At 47.9% G+C, this 23,405-nt stretch overlaps 1 protein-coding gene across 3 annotated transcripts in view; it reads left to right on the top strand.

Moving 5' to 3' along the window:
* Positions 1–10,834: 10,834 nt before the first annotated feature.
* The window catches only part of MAMLD1 (mastermind like domain containing 1), a 78,664-nt gene continuing 66,093 nt past the window's right edge, over positions 10,835–23,405 (top strand). The window contains exon 1 of one of the 3 annotated variants that reach the window (XM_080553985.1): positions 10,835–11,500. In XM_080553985.1, the coding sequence (XP_080410111.1) occupies positions 11,447–11,500 (54 nt within the window). In that variant the 5' untranslated portion in view covers positions 10,835–11,446. Of the gene's footprint in view, positions 11,501–14,434; positions 22,884–23,405 lie in introns of those variants that run through there. The other 2 variants (XM_080553983.1, XM_080553984.1) reach the window with 2 other exon arrangements.

The raw sequence follows: 23,405 nt of genomic DNA on the forward strand, positions 1-23,405 counted from the left end.
AGGCTGTCTTACAGCCCCGTCTTTCTTTCCCCTTTCCCCGCCCCCAGCCATGGCCTGCTATGTACATGCTCCCAAACTCGGCTAAGCATTTCGTGAGCGTGCAGGGCTGAATGCACATTCACAGGAAACAAAACCGTGAGATACTTTCAAAAATGCAGACACACAAAACACTTCTCGACAGCTCCAGGCAGGTGCAGGGCTTACACTTCAGATGACTGTCCAGTTTTAAAGCACTGGACGGAGGCATTCTGATGCGGCTGCTCTTGAAGACCACAGTAAAATATTAACCAAACGGAGAAGTTAAATAAAAAGGAGCAGCTCTTCCCAGTGGAATTGTAGTGTTCTCTCCTCTTCACATTCTTTTGAGCTCATTCATTCCTTTGAGCTGCAGTAACAAGTCAGCTATTTGTATATGGTGAGACTGGTAGTGGAGAAGAGAAGGAAATTCCCTCAGAAGCAAAGTCCTGTCGTGCTGCACTTTTTGCAGCGATCATTGTGCTCCTTCCCCAGCCACAGACAGCATTCTTCCCAATTCCCTGTCCAGGTGGCCGAGCTCTTTGGCCCAACCCCCCTGGTCCCTGTGGTTTAGAGAGCAAATCTCCCATCGGGAATGTGCATCCAAATAACTAGCATTTGCAGAGTTCCCACTTCAAGTATACTCCATCAGCTTGAAAGCTGCCTCCAAGGCCAGGGCCGAGGAGGCTGATAGCCCTGGGAGCTCTCAGTACCGTGCAGAGTCAGGTTTTACTGGTCCGATGCTGGTTACCCGAAATTCCTGTCGACACCAGCGGGAGTTGCAGGTGCTTGAAAACCTCTCAGATACAGGGATCGCTTCATTCATCATTCAGCTGCAGCCCTGTCTGGACAGGAAGACAGTAACCTTTAAAGAGCAACACTTCACAACCATTAAGCAACTAATATTTCATGCATTTGTATCACAGTTGGCTCCAAAGCCAACCTTGGCAAGTGTCTGGGGGTTTCTCTGGAGAGTCATTTTGTCTGTTTAGACTGCTGTTCTATTTAAGGTGTTTAAGGGCTGTTTCCCTGATCCTTCTTCATTAGAGGTAATTGAATAGTTTAGAAGCCTGATCATTGTTTGGCTGAGTCTTCCCACTAACAGTCCACTGATTGAATAATTGCTCACAGGATATGGAGGCACAGAAAGATAAGTTTATCGTGATTTTTCTAGCACTCGGAACATCTTCAAAATGGTTTGCAGGTTACGACTTATATTTTAATAAAAAGTTGTGGATTCAGATCTTGCCAAAATGCAGAAGGATTCCTGCAGCCCACGACGTCCTTCTTTGCCACAACTTCACAGATGACTTGGGCAACAATGTCCTTCACACAGGCTCCTCACTTGGGGAAAAAAACTGCCTCCAGTCACTTCTCAAGTTGGTTCTGCATGGCCTTGGGTAACACCCCCTTCCTGCAAGCCTCCCAGGAGCTCCACAGTCTTTCTACACTAAGAAATTTCCTTTCACCACCCCCAGCAAGACAGAGCTTACCCTCTGCCTGAGGCAGACCTGCAGCTTAGCCATGCCAATTATAAAAGATGCCTCCCAAACGTGTATTCCTGGTTTCCAGAGTGACTCTGGGGTGCTACCACACCTATCTTTAGACTGGCTAAAAGCTACCAAGAGGCAGTGTGGTCACAGGGTGTCACATACCATCACAATGAGCATAGCGCGAATTGCTAACTAGACGCTCAGGGACGCCTGAATTCTCATCCCAGAATCCCTAACTGAAAAAGGCCAATCTCTCTTTTTTTTTTCTTTCTCTATACTAAAAATATGGGGGTGAATTGTCACTTGGCTCTCTTTGCACTGCTGAGACATAGCACACATCGTATGCATTGTGCCCAAAGTTACACGTACCTGTTTCCCCTCTCCGCAGGCTGCCCAGGCAGGCCCAGGTTGGGGTGGAGGTGGCTGGAGGATCAGCTGGCCGAGCTGTCTGGACAGAATCGAGACAGCTGTCAGCCAGGGATCAATTATTTTAACGCTGAAGATGCACTGAAGATTCTACAGAAAGAAATGTGATAATTGGAAATGGTACCCACCGTGTTTGTATCGCAGCAGAGCTGGCATCATCTCTGTATCACAGATGAGCCCCAACTGAGAAAACCGCTCTTACCTCCATGCTGCTAGGTTTCATCATCATTGATTTCAATTCAGCTGTCTTGAAAATACTTTCCCATAGCCCCTGTAGAAACTGTGATAAATGTTCATACTAGCATCTTACAAAAAGCCTTCAAAATAACGTGAATTCCTGGTGAATTTTGAATGTGTGATTGTTTTCATCCTAGGACTGTCTGTCTCTCCAAAAGCCTCAGACTCATTGCTCCAAAATTGCATTAGGATCTGTGATAAGCACCCAGAGGGTGATGCAGCTATAAGAGCGGCATGACTACCTCACACAGGAAAGGGAGCACCATAATTTGGCCAGCAGCCTAGGGTTAGGGTCACCTGTGCTATAGGTATTTCAAATCCATCCAATTAAACAGTGTTAATTACTGGTGGTTCTTTTTTCTGGAATAGCCATAGCTGTTCTTCCCTCTCTAATAATGGAAGAATGCTGCCAGTTCCAAAAGTGATTTCTAAGGACTGATTAAGGAATATTTTTTCAACTTAGAGAAGAATGAAGTCCTACATATATGTTAATACATCCCCACTAACACAGAATGGCTTTTTGTTGTTCTCCTCTGTCTGGAACGTGAGCAATTTATAGTCTGCTGCTGCATCTAATTAGTGGATCTGATCCTCACATTGAAGCAGTAGAGGCTTGTGATTTAAAGACCAAGATTTCCAGGCTCTATCATTGAAAAAAGGCTTCTCCAAAGATTCAAGATATGGAGAATTACATTTAAATGCCAAAGTTGGATACAGGAAGAAAATAAAGGAGTGATCTTAAGCAGTTGCACGACTGTCTGTTGGTTCAGATTCACAACACGGAGTGAAGGTAAACTGCCTTCAACGTGATATGTGGGAAGCACTTGGCCTCATCTAGCTCCCTCTTTGGTACTAGCCAAGATAAAAATACATCAGGATTACCAGCATCTAGGAAACTAGCATATGGTGCTACCACAGAATGTGATACTGATAGATTTGAGAAGATCATTATTTTTCTCTTTTTGTGCAGTTCCTCATTAAACAAGATGCCGTTCATTCTCTGCCTAGACTTCTCCCGCATTTTTCCCGTGAAAAGAGAGGATATGCTTGAATTAATTTAATTGCCAAATGTTTTGTTCAAATAGCTGTGGCAGCCATAACTTTTAGTAGCCAGGTTAAATAGCCCCCTTCACTGCAGCGGTTAACGTTTATCGTTGCCGTCAGCCGCTCTGCACTGAACCAGGATCTGAAAGCGTTCGGGTGCCTTGGGAAGTCGCAGTGCTTCCTTTTCTCTCTCCCTCTCTCCTTTCTTTTTCCTGCAAGAGCAAGAAGATCTCATTGTGATCTGGGAATAAATTGTTTTCAAATTCGTTAGGAAGAGCCGGAGTGCTCAAAAGGAATTTAGAGGTTCGTTTCCAAGCCAGCTGAAAATTGTCTTTGGGTGAGCAGGCGCTCACCTCGCTCTGCAGCCCGGCACAGGGGTGCGTGCCTCCCACACCTTACCTGTGTAGGTTCCCCTCTGGCTGGTTCTTGGGAGGCACAGGGAGGAGGGGAGAGAGGTTCCTTGTACGCTCTCCCATGTGCTGTTCCCTTCTCCGCTGTTCCCAAAGTTAATCTATTCTGCACTGTGCAAAACCAAGGGAGGGTGAAGTGACAAGACAAAAGAAAAGCAGTCCTGTTGATTCTGTCGTTTCTGCCGCTGCTGTCAGCCCTGAAGGTTTTGTATTTTGGTAAACAGAGAACTCATTATGACATGCGAGTGACTTGAGAAAAGGGATGGTAAAACAGAGATTTCTGTTTTGGAGGAAAACGTAAAAACAAAAACATTCTGTGAGCACTGAGATGGGTAAGCACCAAAGAGCAGAATTGTCAGCACCTTTCACCAAATCCCACAGATGCCATTGAACTTTCATAAGCAGCTAATGACAACCACAATGGTACAAAACAAGGACTCTCTTGCTGGTCTCTGAAGTCCCCCGTGAGTAGGCTGGCAGCCCGCTGGCAGCAGGGGCAGCGGCGTTCAGCGAGCAGCAGGTCAGAGACGGGGCCACCTCCGACCAGGAGGGCTTTCCTCGGGGAAGGGAAGGAGCAGAGAGGGGGCAGCTGGGATTAGAGGTGCGGGCACATGGAAGGACAAGAGAAAGGCTAAGGAGTGGCAGTGCCCAAGGAAAAATGAGGGAAAATGCTGGGCAGGTGGGGCCAGGACCAGATGGGCAGGAGAACAGCGGGACCTAGGGGGACAGGCTGAGAGGACACAAGTGCCCAAACTCCCAGGGCAGGAGGAAAGAAGACAACAAATCTTTCCAAGTGCTGGCAATTCAACCGTCGCTCTTGGCCCCGATGAACAGTGAGTTGCTCTCCCTGCCAGCCTTTTGTACTCACACGTTTTGTAACTTGCTCATTGCGCATCTGTACCTCAGCATAGCTAAGGTCCATCTTGCCTCTCGAGATGCAGAAGTCTCAGAAGTCTGAGGCTGTAACTATCTCATAACTTAGAGATGCTCTGTGAAATCTTGTGAGCCATTTCCTTTATGGGGGGATGCAATTTCTTAGGGCAGTGCTTTCTTATTCATTTTAAAAACAAAGTGTAAACTTCTGGATGAGTGCTGTGGCTGTTTAAGTCGTGCTGATATTGTATTGGGCATAGAAACAGAAATTAAAAGCTGGTACATGTTCCTGAATTGAAGGGGAGTAGAGCTTTGTTTTTTGGCTCAAGAAATCTGACACCAGTTGAGACAACACACTTCTTACACAAGGCTGCAGCCGCTAGCAAATGGATGCATATTCATATGACAGGATATGCTCGGTAGCCCTGGGAAACCAAGATTTGAAATCAATAATTTCTAGTAAATCACAAACTGACATTGGCAACATCCTAGCCTGGCTGAGTATCCGTGTCATTACAGACACTCTTCTTTAATAAACAGAACATACGATGCTTCATGCTTTGGTTTTGCATTTTCTTGGCAACAGCATAAAAGTATAATTTCTTTGCTTGATCCAAGGGATCTCTGACAAAGGGAAAAGGGTGACATTTGTTTCTGTGGGTTTTATGGTTTTAAATCTCAGGGCCAATTCTGCCATCAGGTAGTTTATGAATATTCATGTAAATTGTTTTGAATTGAAGAATATATAACTTTGCCATGTATCTGGCATGGGAAGAATAGTTGACAGTCACGAAATAGAGAATACTTCAAAAAGTAGCATCGGCTCTAGTAAGAGAGGACCTTTCTAGGAGTGAAAGGGAAAATTAAGGAAGAAAGGTGCATATTTCCTTAGGGAAGCAAAACTGTGTGATCCCATCTCCTAAAACCAATACAGAACAATTTTTGCAGACTTAGGAATTTAAAGTAATCTGGAGTCTGTTGCATCAGGTACGGGCCAGAATCTGCCTTTCTGTCGACTTCATTAGGAGCTGAGTCAGGTCCTTATATCCCTGATCACTGCACGTATGTATGACCTGTGTGATCTAGCAGTGAGAAAACAATGAAGCTGGAATTATTATTAAGCCTTTTTTTTTACATTACTGCATCTTTTCAGTGATGCTTTACTTGCAGTCGGGCACAAGAGTCAAATAAAACTGCCCGATTGCACAGACCTCTTGCTAACTAGGAAACTCGGCAAACGACACCTGCCTCTGTTTGCTGCTGATCTGATACCCCGTGCATGGGCTGCGAGCTGCGTCCTTGCCCGTTTGGCTGCTGTAGCTCTGCAGCAGCTGACAAACATGAGAACGCTCCCGAATGTACCGCTTGGAGAAGAGGCATCTCCCAGGTAGTGACAGGCATCGCAAACACAGGCTCATTTAAATGATGCCTGTGCATTTGCTGTACGTTTGCAGCTGAGCGTAGCACAGCTTCTATTCCCAGTTGCATCCGAGGCTCCAGGTGAAAGGCAGCAGTCTGTCCCGGCCGCCCCACGCCGCTGCAGCCACCCGCTCTTTGTAACTCTGCATGGTCCCACTGCAAGCAGAGATGAGGGGAGGTAAAACACTGCAGAGCTAAATCTGTGGGCCAGATTTCACCCGAGTTAAAATGAAATGCCTGGGCGAGATCAACAGGCTTTTGTCCAGGAGATTTTGAGTAGTGGTCTTGAGTTTGGGATGTCAGTGGGGCTGTGGGATTTTGCCTCCTGAAAGCAAGACTGGATCACACCACATTACTCTGTGTGCTTACCTAAGCACTCGAGTAATCCCTTCCATTTCCGAGAGAGTCATACATAATGTTAAGCATGTGCTTAAGTGTATTTCTGAGCTATGCAAATAACTGATTTCTATATTTAAAATATAAGTTCAAAGTAGATCGATTTGGAACAAGCATTTGGCATGCGAGCACACATTAACAACCTGATTTTAACCTATACTTCAGTGGAAGCTCCATACTTTGTGCTGTGCAACTTTTTACGGAAGCATGAAGAAATTACTAACAGCGTTGTCATCTCTTAACTGTTCAGCACAGAGACTCTGGCTAGACCCGTGTGTATTTTTGCAAGCAGGAGACAAAATCAGCATTCACTTTGATTTATATAATTTCCTGAACTAGTTCAGGCACCCACTGAAATGTTAGTGTGTCAGTGCCTCCTTTGATGCTTTCACTGATCCGCTCTTCCACGGACACTCATGTAAGTAATGACCCAGTGAAGGAAAAGTTGGCTTGATCAACAGTGCTCTTCTTTCATGTCCAAATCAATGAAAGGCATGTGGAAACTGTGTAGTTAACTGCTCTCAGATGAAAGCTTTTTCCTTGAAGCTTCCTATTTTTCTACAAGTAATGTTTCTTAAAAAAAAAAAAAAAAAATATTAAATATATTAACAATTACACATACTTTTCTACATGACTTATAACATTACTTAATGTAAGAAGCATTACTGAGATAATTAAAATTGTTTATTGATGCAGTTTACCTATTTTCAGGTATTTCTCATACACTTTTACTAGAAGAGGAGGGTGGAGGGGAGGACGTCCAGTGAAACACATTCAGCAATGACCTGAGGTGCTGTTTAACTCAGAACAAAATGGCATTGCTGCTAATAGTATAATGGGCTTCAGAAAGGAATTGAAATTTTGCATGCATTAGAAGTCTCCCCCCAGTATATTACAGCATGAGACGGGTGAAGGGGTCTGAGCCTGCTGGGTTGGGAGCATCAGTCTGCTGCAGATTGTCTGTGCTTGGGAGGAAACTTTATAAGAACTTTGCACCACTGTAGGGAATTTTTCCTGCGATTGTTCAGTAAAGGTTTCTTTTCGATCTTGTGAAGCATCAGCTATTGCCTGTGGTCAGAGACAAGATAACAAACAAGACAGCTCTGTGATCTGATCTAGCATAAGAAATGCAATTCTGACCAGTCAGACCCAAGGTTCACCTTGCCCAGTATCTGTGCTGCTGCTACCAGACCTTTCAGAGAGAACAAGCTTTGTACCCAAGGTGTGGACAAGGAGAGTCCTTCCTCCCCCGATGCCGCCTGCCGGCGTCCAGCACCCAGAGGTTCATTCTGTGATGTGACCAGGGTCACCTCCAGACCTCTGTGCTAAATAGCCACTGATGAATTTGCTCTCCATGAGTGCTTCCAATCCCTTTCGATCCCATTTATTCAGAAACATCCATCTGTGGTGATGATCTCCACAGTTTCATTGAGTGCTTTTTGAAGACGGACATCACTGATATCCAGAAGAAAAATGCTGGCTAGGTGCACCTTGATCTGATGCAGAATGGGAGTTCTTATGGACCCGTGTGTTTCTTCTCTAATTTTCTATCAGCGGAATAATTTCATCTTTTTTTTAATATATTCTTCCTTATCACCCTGCTTACGTTCAGCCTAATAATTATCTTTGCTCTGGGAGGGAGCAGTCCACATCTAGTTCATACGTATCTCCCTTGAATTTTGTCTCTCATTCTCACATGCCAAGGCTTTGTGTTTTGGGCACAATTAGGACAAGCTCTTGTTTTAGCTTCTGAAGGCTTGTGTATTTATGTTGCAGTTCATGTGTTTTCACTCCCCAGGAGCTTTGCTTGGAGTTTTAGCTCCCAGTAAACATACACTCAAAGTGTATTTCAGCCAAATCCATTGATTTTACCCGTTTCCAGGTCAAAAACATGCAAGTAGCAAGCATCACATGATTTCCATCCATCTCCTTATGGGTCACTGAGAAATTTGTGAATCCTTCAGTGAATCTGTGATGAGTCCTTGCGCTGCTCACTTGCTGCTCCCTGCCAGTGTATAGGACGTGCTGCAGAGCAGCCCCTGGCTGCTCAGGCTTCCTTGTCCATACGGATTTGGGGAGCACCCAGAGGCCAGCTCAGTCGGGCACAGTTCTCCTGGGAGAGCAGAGTCCCAGCGATACGGTTACCTGCACCTGGCCAACTAACGCTTCTCCTTAGGCAGGTTACAAGATACTGCTTGTCCAAAAGCTGTGCAGACAAGGATTAGTCCTGTTTGTGTTTTTCAGAAAATGTACAGCTCAGTGCACTCTGTTCATCAGCTGGTTATTTTTTAGCTACAACTCTAACTTAGCTCTTGGGCTCTAGGTTTTGAGTAAGACATCTCAACTAGGAAAGCAATGGCCCTAGTTGTGTGAAATGAACAAAGTAAATGATATTTTTCTATGAATATTAAAGCTGCTAAATGAAATACAGCAAACTACCGTATAACTTCTAAAGAACAGGATTCATCCCTGCCAGCCAGCCAGGGTTTGGGTTTTGTACCGTTTGAGGTACCACGATACATTTCGGCCAGCCTCAGCCTGTGGCCATAACAGCAGTCTTGATACCTTTAAAATTGCCTCTTTTATGCAGAATCCCACAGCTCACCTTTTCAGAACAAGGCAGAAGTCCAATAACAGGAGTTGGCAATTCGCTTAGGGTAGGCCCAATCTGGGAAGATAAAACACTGCCCCGGATAAGCCACCAAAAGTTCTGTCATTGACGCCGGAGCAGCCAGGGATTCCCCCAGGTCAGCTCTAGCAAACATGCCTAAAGAAAAGGCGCATAAGTCAATCACCAAAGGCCCAAATTGCAGCCCGGAAATCTCCTGCCTAGCCACCACCTCTTGCTGGCAGTGAGTGATCTCTGCAAGGCTGTTACTTTTCTGTTAAGGCTCACGCTGCCTAGGGTCAGGCTTCCTTGTACGCCCAAACCCGTCCCTGCTGCGACACCTGCTCGCGTCGTCTTCATTCTGGGGAAGTCCTTCGGTCTAGTTTTGTGACGTGACCAAAGCGAATGACAGTCCTTAGGGCTTTCACCGCTTGTCGGGAACGTCAGATGTCTGGCAAGAATCTCAAATGACACGGTTTTCCAAAACTTCTGGACAAATGACTAGCATGCACTGCTGGTAGAGAATGTGACACGGTCCTGCCATGCATACTGTGAATCCCTGTGTCCTATGCATTCCATACACGTGTGTTTCAGTCCAAAAACCTCCAGGGGGAAAGATGGGAGCCCTAAGGGAGGGGTTCCACACGTTGCATGCTGGGCAGGCAGCGGCACCTCCGCGCAGGTGGAGCCTGATTGATGCATGATGAATGCACATCTCCACGGAGCCGCCTCGGTTGGTGACCCTTGTGCAGCACGTTGGCTCTGTAGGATCCTGTGCTGATGCCCTAATGCTGGGTTTGAGCCCTGGAACTTCATCAAGGGTTGTGGATTTGCATTGGGCAGCCCATCAAACCTGAACATCAGCTGTCGGTACGCCACCCCTTGGGCACCAAGATCCCTTCTGAGCTCTGGCCCCTGGAGTCCGTAGAATTCAGGGTGCTCAAACCCACAGAGTTTCTTACTTTTGTGCTTTTTTTTTTTTCCCAGTATAAAAATACATTCAAGTCACTTTGAATGATATAGAAGGCAAAATCATCAGAAAAGCAAACTAAAAAACTGCCGAGGAATCCAAACTGACGTGACACAAATGCTGCCCCGGGAAGAGGGCCTGTTGCTGCAGCAGCCTGGAAAGCTGGGCTCTGAGCAGAGGTGAAACCAAATGTTCTCTGTTGCTGAGCTGATATTGCTGATATTGTTACCTCAGGGTTGCTACGAAATGTGCAAAGATGGGCTTGGGCTTTAAATTTAATGCAAGTCCAGGATCATAGCTGTGTGGAAATCGCTGGGGAAAGTGAAGCCAGATTCTGACTTCATGAGTATGTATTTGGGCATAATAACTGGGTTTCCTTAAATAAGTTCTTAATTTTATAGAGCATAATTTACCAACATCGCCGTTTTGTGCCTGATGAGAAATCAGACACTTCATTAACAGTGGTGCTGTGTCTCCCACCTCTCGTCCACCAAGGCAGCGCACCGGGACAGGGCGCCCGGTGTCTTCCAGCACCAGGAGCAGGGTGGCAGTCACACCGATTTAGGAAGGTAACGAAAGGAAATTCTACCAGCAATTATTTGGGGACTCAGTGTGCTCTCCTAACTGCCTGCAGCTTCCCTGTTCTGGCCCTTTACGTGCGGTCCAAGGTTCTTGCTTTTTGGGGATGGTCTGTCTGAGCGCGGCTCGAAAGAAACACGTTTAGGCTGTATGGGAAATGCGTGGATTTATGGCGGCTCTCAGCTTGGATTTGTGTTTGTCTTTGGAGAGAGATGTGCCTAGCACAAAGGGGGAAAACGAAACAGCTCTGCTGTTTCCTTCTCGCTAACCTGGGTTCACCTGTGCGAGGTGAGCTTAACCCTTTTATGAGCGCTACAAGCGTTGGCTATGGTGTAGTCAGGAGGTGGGAAATGCCACTTTTTAGGGAGAACTCAACCCTTTGCTCTTCGTACCCAGGGCTGTCTTTTCTGTGATTTGTACCCTTTGATTTGGGAAGAGAATAAAATCCACGGGTGTTTCTGTGAGGCTCCTGCGCTGAACGAAGCCGAAGCTGTGGAGGAAGGCTCCCGCCGCGCCGCGCCGCGCCCCGTGCTCACCGCCCGGCCGCGGGCCAGCCGGGCTTCGCCTCCGCGCGTGGGCGGAAAAATTAACAAAAAAATCGAAAACCCTTGGACCTCTGAGGTCGCCGGTTTCTGAGAAGAAAGCGCTGCTTCCCCTTTAAGCCCGGAGCGGCTGGTGTGTGTGAGAGTGTGTGCGGGAGCGTGTGTGTCTCCTCCTCTTTGAGTGACACAGCACTTAGATATGCCTATCAGTAACTTAAACCCCACAAACTCCACCTTCTAAGTGAGGAAGCTGTGGGTTGATGGAAATGTAGTGAGCAGATTGAGACAGACAGTGAATCATTAGCAAACTGCAACGCCAGGATGAACTTGTCTGGAACCTAAAAGGAGCAAACAGCCTCCGAGTCCTCCGCGGCGCTGGGTTTTGCTCCATACAGCCAAAGTGGATCTAAAAGCCGGCTGAGCCCCCCTCCAAGATGCTGCTGGTTTCCCAGCGGGTAGAAGCACCACGCATGGAGCCCCACATTCCGGTGAGCGGCAGCGCGGAGCGGCGCGGCACGAGTTGCTTGCGGGGACTTGGCCCGGGGAAGTTTTCGGGGGGCGCCTTCCTCGGAGAAGCCCCCCCCGGGACCCTCCCCCCAAACTCGCCCGAAGGATTGCCCCCGGCTTTCTGCTGGGGCCGGCGCGGCACCGTGTCCCCGGGGGGGACCGTGCACCGGGGGCAGGGGAGGGAAGGGAAAGGAAAGGAAAGGAAGGGAAGGGGAGGGGAGGGAAGGGAAGGGGGCGCCGTGGGGCCGGGCAGGAGCGGGGTGCGCAGCGCTGCCAGCTCCCGGTGCCCCCCCCCGGCTGCCCGCCGCCGGGCATCGCCTGCAAACTTGGCTGCGAGCGCCGGGAAGGTGTCGCTGGGAGGGCGAAGGGGCCGCTGCCGCTCCGCGTTGGGGTTTTTGTGTTAAAAAAGTGCCGGTGCCGCTGTTGGCAGCGCCGTGCCTGGTGATTCGGGGAGCCTGGAGCGCGCGGTCCCCAGGCAGGGTGTTGAACAAAAGGCTCCGGGAGGAGCCGCCGCTGGGTCCGGGGAAGAGTGCGGGGCGGCAGCGCTGCCTCCTCGCCGGGGGACGGGGACCGGGACCGGGACGGGGACAGGGACGACCCCGAAGTGCGGGAGCTGCCGCGAACGCCTGTCCCCCCAGCCGGTGCGCGGCTCCCCAGCACACCCCGTGCTGACTCACGCTTCCAACTGTTTGGGGCTCTGCCCCCCGCGATTAACGCCGGGCTTCGGAGCAATTGCCGGCCACAACCGCGGCGCTCGGCTCTCCCCGGCCGCCCCCGGCCCCGGCCGCCCCCGGCCCCGGCCGCCCCCGGCCCCTTCCCCCCCTCCGCCGCCGCCGGGGACCCCCAGCCGGTCCCCCCGGGGTGCCCGGCGGCTTTGTTCGGGCACGGCGAGGGGGCTGTCAGAGGGACGAGCGGCCGCTTGGGGGAAGAACAGGGGGCTTCGCATCCCTTCGGGACCCCCGCCTTCCCACCCCCGGGCCACATCTAAATTAAAGGGCCGCTTTTGTTCCCCGCAGCCCCGGCGCTGCCGAGCGGCCGCGGGGGCGCCGCAGTCCGGTGAGCGCCGCGCCTCGCCCCGTCGGAAGCGGGCGGGCGGGCGGCCGGTCCTCCCCCCTTCCCTTCCCTTCCCTTCCCTTCCCTTCCCTTCCCTTCCCTTCCCTTCCCTTCCCTTCCCTTCCCTTCCCCGGTGTGCCCGAGGGGGGCGGCACGGCGGGGAGGGGGCGGTGCCGGGCTCCCCCCTTCGAGTCCCTGCGGCTCGGGGGGGCGGCGAAGCGAGTTGTGTGTGTGTGTCCCCCCCCCGTTATATAACGCCGGTGCTCCCCCGCTCAGCCCCCTAATCCCTGCGTGTTCCCCCCCCCGCGGTGTGTCCTCCCCCCCCCCCCCCCGGTGATGGGGAAATCAAGCTGCCGGTGTGCGAGCTGGAGCATATGGTGCCTCCGGGAGGGAGGCAGGCAGGGAGCCGCGAACGGCCTTGAACCTGCCGGCCCCAGCAGCTGCTGGCTGCCCCCCCCCCCCCTCCCCGCAGCTCCGCTCGGGGCCCCCCCCGGCCGGCGGGGCCCGGCCGCCCCCCTGCAGCGCTGCCGGTGGCCGTGCGAGGGGGCAGGGGGCGGCCCCGGGGCTGGGAGGGGGGCTGGGGGGGTCGGTCCTGGGGGCGGGGGGGGCGGCCCCGGGGCGGGGGGGAGGGCGCGGGGGGGTCGCGGAGCGCCGGGGGGGCGGCATGAGGGCGGCCGCGCACCGCCGGCTGCAGGCGCAGCTCGAGTAAGTTCCGCGCTAGCACCTAAAAAAGCAGCCATCCGCTCCTGGCACTGCCCATTTGCAGCTCGCTCCCGCTGCCATATGGTTGGAAGGGGGAAAGAGAGGAAAAAAAAAGGCAATTTGGGAAAGATGCTCTCAGCTGAAGGGAGGAGGTGGGCTGGGGGAGCGAGATAGGAGGAAATTCCATGTTAGGAAAGCATTAGCAAGGGGTGACTTCTAATGTTTTCCTGCCACTGACGTTGACAGTGACACACATGTGTGGGCTGAAATTGGAACGTCACTGAGTTTTTAAACTGAACCAGGAAATAGTCTGTTGCTCAGGGATAAAAAACAAATAGTATGTATTGTGAGGCAGGTACATGCAGCTAGCAGCTCCTCTCGAGTGAGGGAAGAGCTGTTCAATGCTCAGAAGTGAGCAGCTCAAATTTAATTTAGGTTTTTATTTTCAGATTTTTTTTTTTAACTCCAGGTTTTTCGTCTCTATTTTTAATCCCTTTAACTAACGCTTCAGAATCAGAAAAGCAAATATTGACAGGGCTTCACTTGTAGTCCCTTGTAACTACGTAGGTTGAACCTGCAAAGTCTCTTGGATTTTTTTTAAAGCTAACACAGTTGTTAAAGGATTGGGGGGAGATTAGTGGTTACAGCGGCAGTTACATATATTCTTAATTCTTTTGTATGGCTCCCTGTTACCCAGGTAGAAGTGTTTTATAAATATAGTGTGCCAGTTTGGTGGGGTTGTTTTTTTTGTTTGTTTTTTTTTGTTTGTTTGTTTGTTTGTTTATTACTGATCTTGTTACTCATAATATGGTAGCACTCAGAGAGTTTATGTGGGAGCAGGGAGCTACTGTGCTAGATGCTTTCTGATGGTACGGGAAGATGTACTGAAAGAGTTCAGGATCCCAGGCATCGGGCTGGCCCACCAACCTGCCCCGAAATGCCCACCGACCTGCCCCGTGCAGCTGCAGGACAGGCTTCAGCCCAAGCTGCCTTCATCAGCGAAACAAAAGTTAGGGAGGCAGAAGGTAACACAAGGACAAGAGTAAGTAAACTCCCAGAGCCGTCCCGTAGGTTAAGTACAGTGCAACTCACTGGTTCCCAGTCATTTAATCAATAAATGTTCTATCTTACTTGCTACTCTGATGAAAGTTGCCTTAAAATAACTTTTATGAGCGCGTAGCCATGGGAAGGCAAAGTAAATCTTGCAGAAGCTGTGACAAATGGACTTAGCCAAACCGGGGGGTGGAATAGTCGAAGGTTGGCTGAGCTTTTTAAGTAGGAGGAAAGGCAGGATCCCCAGGTTTTCATTGTTCCCTTGTGCTGGCTGTTTCTGAGTTGTCAGCGTTTTTCCACATTTAGGAGAAGGTGACTATAAGTTACGATTCATTAGTAATCGGTATGGTCTCCAAATAAAGATAGCTAAATCAGTTTAAGCGATGCTGGCGCCTCTCCAAGGAACCCTCTTTACATCTGACGCGTTTGCCACTCACTTCTTTGAGGAACAATTAATACTGTACGCTGCTATTTTTCCCTCTCTGGGAAGAGCAGTGGTGTAAGTTGGTACAAAGGCTTTCTACCTGACGTTCCAGTTTGACTTGCTATTAAAAAAAAGGGGAAAAAAGTATTGCAGACTGTAGGAAGAAGACACACCAAGGCTTTGCGTTGGGCTGTTTTATATCAATATTGATTTTTTAAGGGGGTCTGTGTTATAAAGAGGGAGCTTTTATCCCCCTGAGCTCTCTGGCAATTATCTTCCTGCCATAAATGTTGATACGCACATAATGGATGTAACTAAAAAATCTCCTTATCCCAGCAGAAAAGGCTGACTGTTTGTTGGAGCAGAGAGAATGCTGAGAGTGTGAATAGACAAACCCATATGTCGCTGGTGAGAGAGATAAATGATGGACGAACAGGAGTTGGTTACTATGGATCAGCACAATAAACCAATTCCCATCATACACCTCTCTTAATAATATACCAGTTTCAATGCCATTGACGGGTAACCTAGGTAGCACCAGTCAACTGTAAGTTTTTCAACTGTTCTTTTATACATCTCAAAGAACAGTTGGGACTGCTCTCATTTTTTTCAGATGGTGGGTGCTAAAATTGTGCAGGACTTCCTTCCTTGCCAGTAATTTTGAAGGGGAACTTCAGAGCGCTGCTGTAAAATGCCAAATGTGTGCGATGCTCTTGTGCACTCGTAGTAAGTTTTGTTTTGTTTCACCCGTAAAAGGGGTTCACTCCTACAGGCAATTGCTTAAAAAATATGTGAAGAAACTGTTTAGGCATTTAGTACTGCCCTCATTAGTGTTGTTCCTGGTTGTATGGGATATTGGAAGATACTGGAACATTGTTTTTTATCTAAGTGAAAATAGCAAAAGCACAATATTGTTTTATTAAAAAAACCAACCCTGCAGAACAGGCAGTGATCAATAATACAGTTCTGACTTTCTGTAACCCGTTTCAGGGCTGCCAGAAGCTCAAGGGAAACTTTGCAAAACAGTCTGTGCTTGTATCGTGGTCTCCTTCCCCTGATCGTTACTGTTATTGCTAGCACTTCACACAGAAAACCGATGTCTTTGTCAGTTAAAGGTTTCACTTTATGCCCTTCTCTTCTGCTGGCTGTTTTTCCCTGAAGTTTGCTATGGCCTGGACTGTTAGTGCTGATCAAAATAAAGGTATACCTCCGGGTGGCGGGGTGAGTGGGGCCCTGGGACTTGGCACTTCCCGAGTCACCGGTTGCACTACCAGGCAGTGATGCCATCAGAGAGGGGAGAGCTAGCACATGCAAACGAGCTACGAAGAGTCTTAATTCCTCTTGGGAAGCCTCCTCATGGATAACACTTTCCTTTTGCCTTTCCTGTGCACATGTGGAGTTGCGGAAGCTGCCTGGGAGTTGCGTTGGTGAGCATGGGGGATGTGCCAGGAGGGGCTCTGCCAGGCCCCGCGGTGGGAGAGCGGCCGCAGTGCTCCTCGCTCCTCTGAGGGCAGTGAGACACGCGTTTGATCCCAGCATTGAGGGCTCAAGGATCAGACCGTCGAATAGGGCAGGGGATTGTTTTGTGCCCCCAACCCCGTTTGGAGAAGTGAAATAGAAAGGGAGCGGTGTGAAGGATGGTGTCATGGCAGGCTGCGTTTTGGCTTTTCCTTTGCTCCTGTGGGAGAACAGTTGTGCCCAAGGGGTGAAGGAGAGGAAGGAGCTGCGGGTGCCTTCCTCCCTGCCTTGCCGTGCAGCTGGAGTGACGGGGAACGTGAGCTGTGCCCGGCAGCGCACCCACAGGCCTCTGCTGGGGCCCAGGCCGGGGAGAGGCAGGGGTATGCGGGGTTTGGGATGGCCCCCTGCCGCCGGCACTGCCACCTCAGTACAATAAGGCACCAGCAGGCACTGACTGGATCCAAGGGCCCCTGCTCCAGGAGGCCACAGGGGCGCTAGGCTGACCAAAATTGCTCTTTGGGGACTGGTGGCTGTGCTGTGAGGGGGAAATAAGGATCAGCAACGGGCCCTGGCCGAGGGCAGGCAATGATTTGTTGAAATCCACTTCACTTTCCTCTGCAAGGGACTTGGCAGTTTTATTGATAAAGAAGCGTTACATAAGCACCCCATCAGGCATGTCCTAATTTGTTAATAATTGATGATCTGGGTAGTACAGAAATACCAGCGCTGTTCATGCACTCCCACACCGATCTGCAGTCCCTGCCAGCCCCACACGTTTGGCTTTTACTTCAGTTGTAATACAGGCTGTTTTCCTTATTCTTTTTTTCTCCCACTGAGTTTCCCTGTGGCTGTGACTGCGGTGCCTGCCCCGTTTTCCAGCCCAGGTGGGGGCTGCTGGGGGCTCCGGGGCTCACCAGCTCAGGGGCTCCCCATTGGACTGCAGGCCACACTTGTGTGGGCAAAGAGCCTGGGCTGCCTCTTTAGTCTTGTTTTTTTTTTCTTTTGTAATTCTGTGGAATGCTCTTTTTCTCTAGAATTAAGCACCTGAGAACTCGTAGCAGGCTTGGGAGTGACAGCTACCCAGGACGTGCCTAGCTAGTGTCTTGAGAACAACACAGCGCATGCGCTGTGTTGTGGGCAGTGAAATCCATTGCCTGCATTAAAATCAGAGGCAGCAAGGTAACTTTCTAGTTATGTTGTGAAATATAATGCCATTGTTCACTTTTATTAACATCCAGAGGTGGATTACCCGGCGGTTAGAAGCCTGTTCTGCTGTGCAAAAGCCTGTCTTTAATTTCAAGTGGCTGATCCTGATCAGGCAGTTGGAGCGTCTGTAGTGGCGACTGCTTCGAGCCTTGCACCTCACTTGTCGCACCATTTGCGTGGCGGCGTTGGCTACTCGAAGACTTGCTCTGACCTCCAGCGCTCCCCTTTGCTGCCCTGGGGTGCGCTTGCCAATCTCGCGTGGGCTTTGTGCAGCGCTGGGGAAGACTGGCAAGCTTTCTGCTCTGTTTGCTGAAGAGGGCCCAGCTTTCCTAAACTGCCTGTCTGTCAGGGATTAATTTAACCTCTAATTACTACGTTTTCTTCACAGTTTGCTGCACATGAGCGTGTTATAACAAAAGCACAAAGAAGTATGTCATTTTATTTAGCCACTACTCTGAAATTAATTTAGGGGGTATAGAGTCAGATCTGACACACTTGGTGTTAAAATAATTGTGCTGGCATTAGAATTAAAGTACATAATCTTGTTGTTTCTAATGATACAACAGTACTAGTGTAAATAGTGCTGTTAACTTGTTAGTCTTAGCCACAGGAATAGAAGTGATATCCAGTTACAGAGAAATGCTCAAATGATCATGTCAACAAAAGTTTCCCCCAAATTGTGGCTTGGTTCCCAGCCCCCATTTTGGGTTAGGATTAGGTGTCCAAGAGTAGTTTGTTGTATTTTCTAAAAAGGTCTTCCAAACTGCAATAAACAAACATTTAAGATGGCCTGGGTTTCTTCCAGCCTGGATAATGACTTTTTTTTTCTTTCTTAACATGCGGCATCTTGGGAACAGTACAAAAGGCCATATGTCCTCTTCTGTCTGCTCACGCTGACATCAGAAATACAGTATTGCACATTGCACCGAGAGGAGTGTATAGTCTGGAAGGAAGGGAAGGAGTCTGGATATGTTATGAAACATATAATAAATTTCATCTTTTCAAGTCCTGTGTTCTGTAATGTTTACAATAAAGTAGGTTGCTGCTTTTTTATTATGTTTTTTTCATTTGAATCAGGAAAGTTTGGATTGGGAAATGCAGCTTATATTCAGTTTAGGCCAATTTTGTTAAAAGAGCTGTTGTTCTTCCATGGGCCAGATCCAGCAGCTGCCTCTTCATTCTGCCCCATGTCCACCACCTCTGAGCAGACTTGTAGAAATGGCTTTAAAAATGTAATTTCTCACATAGGCTTGGGTGTGCAGAATTGTTGGTTATGTGCTGGTGATTTATATTTAGTGGAAACAGAAGACGGGTTGTATATTTTTGTGTCATGCATTCAAGTTACAGAGCATGAGCTCAACTTGGTAATTCTCCTTCAGTAAAAGCTGTAACTGCGTTTGATGGGAAACTTTCCCCAAAGATTCCCCAAGGTCAGGTAGGACATGGTTACGGAGTCAAATCTTGTAGTCCCTTTCTCAAAAGGAGAATTAATGTGGCATCGTTATCCAGGCTTGTGACAACAGTGACACGAGATTGCCAAAAAGACTAATGGAACGCGATGGATGATTGATTCTCTCTACTGTAGTAGATCAGGTTATTTCTCCAAATTCCTTCTTCAATACTCTGAATTCCCAAACTGTAACCAATTACTGTAATTATTTACTCTAATAACTTCTAATCAACAAGTAAATTGAACAGAAATTGAGATCAAGTGATGTAAGGGCTTGGATGGTTCGGTGAAGTGACAGCAAGGTATGGAGACTCTTCTGCTGATCAGCAGCTCCATGGGGTGGCTGTTGGATAGCGGTGTGGAGCCAGTTGTAGGTCCCTGTTCTAACTTTTAGTGGATGTGAATTTTCAAACATAATTTTGGAGATTTTCTAAAGTAAAAGCCAAGCCCAAATAATGTCTTCTCTCATTTCAAAACTGTCAGACTTTTTTCAGAGGGTCTGAATGCATGTAGCCCCACAGGCCTCCGGAGGTGGAGGCAATTTTTTGAGTAAACAGTCCTCAGGTTCTTACTTGTCCATTGTACAATGGGGATCATGGCGCTTTACCTTAAGGATGCTTAGTGAGAAGGTGAGGGAAATATCAGTAAAATGACTGAAATATTTAGTAAAGCATAAGTGCCTGTAACTAGCTAAGGTCTTTCTTTAGGGACTTTCCACGTAGTTGGAAAGTATCTTGAAAATAAAGGCAGTATATCTTGCCCTGACACCCCTACTCCACCCTCCTATGAATGATAGTTTTATGCTTGATTTTGGCTATAATGCCAAAGCAAGTGTTTGTTTTGTTTTGTTTTCTGGCATCATGGCATAGTATCTTCCTTTTTGCTGAAACTTCAGAATTTGACATAAGAAGAAAGAGGTAAAAACAAAAAAAGACAAAAACGGCATTTTCTATTGGGTAACATTAGACAAGGACATTGGAGTTTGTCTAAATCCAAAAATTTCTGTTTGTCTTCCACATCAAGGGTCATGTGCTAAACATTTTCTAATATTTCAGTGCATAAAGCTGGAAGTAAAAATAGTACTGAAGAGTCAGAGTCAACATCCAAGTAGTTATTTTAATGTTTCATTTTCAGTCCCAGCCCTTCATAGGTTAAGTTTTGGGCAAAGTTAAACAAATGCATATTTTATGAAGGCATCGGTCATACACAATTCCACTCTGGCTCTAGAAGCTTTTTCCCCGTACAGTTGCATTAGTTTAAGTACAATTACACAACGTGTTTGATGTGGTTATCAGCATGGATACTGAGTATAATTTCATTTTGCTTTGACAAGTTGCTTTAAATCTTACTAGGATCTTCACAATTCCAAGTTTATATATGGAAATAATTTCTGAATTCATCTGGTATTTCAGTAACCCTGTAGATCGTGCTGATTGTCATACACTTTGAAGGACTTCACTTTTCCTGTTCTTTTAACTTACTTATTTTCTTAATTAACTCTGTTGATTTAAATAAAGTCACACAGACTGAGAAAACCCCAAGTATATACAATGCTGCAGTCAGAAATACAGGCAAAAGGTTTTGATCTCTGACTGCCAAATGGTGACTCATTAAAAAGGAATTTTTGTTCCTCCCTTTTCAAAGGGTTACTCACTACCAAGTAGTAAATATCTAGTTTTGATGCTACTACACTGAAATGCCTGACATTGTTGGTGTTTTAAGTCCAAACTGTAAGATTATTTGATCACAGGCTCTGTGAAGTTTGTTTTCCTGTTTTTTCTCTGTTAAAGAAATTCCCCAAATAGATTTTTTTTAAGCTTTATCGTGTCAGTTTGAGCGTAGTCTAAAATGAAATATGTTTGGTTTATAATAACAGAGGACCCTTCCCATACTTCAAGCAGTGGCTCATTCAAATTATTTTTAAACACACAGCACTATGCAAGCACTAATTTCTTTCTAATTTTGCGTTGGGTAACATTAGATGAGGACATTGGGGTTTGTCTAAGTCCAAAAATTTCTTTTGTCTTCCACATTAAGTGTTGTGTGCTAAATATTTTCTAGTATTTCAGTGCGTAAAGCTGGAAATAAATCATACTGAAGAGTCAAGAGTCAAAATCCAACCAAAAGAGCGCCCTTCTTCTCAATTCTCATATTAATCCTGACTCTTTGAGCCATCTCCATTGTCTTCCTGTTCTTACCTATTCTACACATTCAATGGAAGGGCACAAAGGTGTGTTTGAATCCTCCATCTCTATCTCCTCATCTTATTTATGGATTGGTTGGTTTGAACTTTACATAGCATCGGAAGGATGTTTTCGTGGTTGCAGCAACACTTGTGTTTGACTTGAAGCAGAAAGAGAGCGCGTTCGGGCTCTTCAGTCTTCATGAGAAATGAATCTTAGTCCCTGATCCCAGAAGGTAGATCAGCCTTAATTTCAAGTGAAAGTTGTGCATCTTCAAATAACTTCTCGTGTCAGTTAAAGTTCAATATTCTTGAATTCCAGAGATGCAGATGGGTAGAATCTGAAGTTCAGGGCAAGTGTGAAGGATGTAAGAAAAAATGTAGATACTTCTTCTGATGCCTTTCTCCCCTCCCCTTCAGGGCTCCCAAAGTCTGTCAGCTTAATGCAGTGATTTGATTACGTTGTAGTGTTAAGCTAAAAGAATAAATCTGAGTGCCTTGGGAATGGGGAACCGATCCAACAATCGAAACCAAACAAGTTAATAAACATGAAGCGTTTCTGCACGCTGCTGCTGCAGAAATGCTACTTCCAGAAATGCTTGGGGCTGGCCATGGCATTGGACCAGTCAGTGGGTGTGAGGATGTTCTCTCTGCGCTCCACCAGTAACTGGGTGCTGTGGGGTGTGCAATATGTTTTGAGAGAAATGTGTGCCTTCCATTGGTTATAAATTTTGAAAATCTTGAATGTTGCAGGCTGAACCATTTATTTCTTCCCCCATGCTTCTCAGTCACTCCAATACATCTGGAAAAGCTTGACTTGGGCAGTCTTCGTTGTCCTTCCTTTAAAATCCTTTTGGTTCTACACATCTTCTACAAATTCTTTTTTCCCTCTTGACAGCTCTTCTCACCCTTCACCCTACCCCCAAAAATCCAGCCAGATACAGAGCATTTGAGTGACTGTCCACACAGAGAGTCTGAACTCCAAGTTAGCCACTCTGAATGGTTGCTGACGCTTGCATGCCTGGCCGCACACAATCTGGAGTCTTTTGCAAGGACAGCATGCAAAGAAATGTTCTGAGCTACAGCAACAGTGTCAAATGCTGCTGTGTAAGAAACTCCCAGCTACCCACGTGCGTGGAACTGATTTTGGATGTTGTTACTTGTGAAGATAAGGCATGAGCTAATTATTGCAAGTCTTATGCAAGCTGGCGGCTTTGGTTTTATCCTAAGAGTAGCAGCAACAGTGAGCGACCAGTAAATGACCGATTGTGGCCGCCTGCCAGTCCTTCTTTTGGATGATCTGTATTGGTAGCTGCATGTCCTCTAGTTCATGATTTAAAATGGTCACCCACTTTACAGCCCCCAAAGGCCTTCCCTTTGCTGGCCATTGTGCCCAGAGTGGCAGCAGGTTGGGGTCTTCGTGCTGGGGCTGCAGGAGCAGCAGCATTGCATGCTTTGCCCTCTGCTCCCTGAAATGCAGTGAGGCAAACTGTTACACTTCGCATGGAGCGCATGGCTTGATTAACTCCAATTACCCTCCTGTCGGGCGTGTTTGCAATGCCAAGGGGATTAGGTGGCATGCATTTTCAAGAAATGCACGTTCATTATTAAGAAAGGTTGTGCAATAACATCCAGTGGTCATTTCCTTTCGGAGCGTAGCTCTGTGTCTGCAGCATAGCTGCTTGTTTATGCATACCACCGGCTCCCAGCGCGGAGGTGGACCAGCTCTGCGGCACAGGCTAGCCCAGCTGCACGGGCTGGGGCTGCCAGAGCCGCCGATGGAGAGGCAGGGACCTCCCGGCCTAGTGGAGAGCTCCAGGATACGAGGAGGCCATGGTAGGAGCACGGCAGCCTGGGTCGGGCTGGGACCAAAGGGAGGGCAAAGCCACGGGCTGGGGAAGCTGGGCGGGTATCAAGGGCAGGGTGGTGTGGGGGAAAAGGATGGAGATGGACGGAGATGGTTCCTCATGGGCATGTCTGCCAGATCGGCATCTCCTGTGGCTTCCACTTAAGCAGAGAATGTTTTTTCTGCCAGCTCACTCAGTGCTTCCTCAGCACTGACTTTACGGGTGCTGGTTTTCTTTATCTCTTGTATTATTGTTCTCTCAAGTTTGTGACTCTTCTTTTCTTCTTGCCCTGCTGCTTTTGTACCTTTGTTCGCATCGCTTTGTTAGAGAGATCGGCCTCTCAGCAGTGGCACAGAGGTGTGGGGGGGAGCCAGTGATCGCGGCCCCTTATCACTTCAGCTGATTTGGTCCGAAGGACTTCTCTTTGGGCCTGCTGAGTGCTCAGGCAGCCCAGCTAGCCTGGCCGAAGTACTGCCTGCCTTTTGGTGAGCCAGGGCCAGCACTGGGCCAC

The sequence above is a fragment of the Anser brachyrhynchus genome (genome assembly GCF_964034855.1).
Source record: "Anser brachyrhynchus genome assembly, chromosome: 13".
NCBI classification, from domain to species: domain Eukaryota; kingdom Metazoa; phylum Chordata; class Aves; order Anseriformes; family Anatidae; genus Anser; species Anser brachyrhynchus.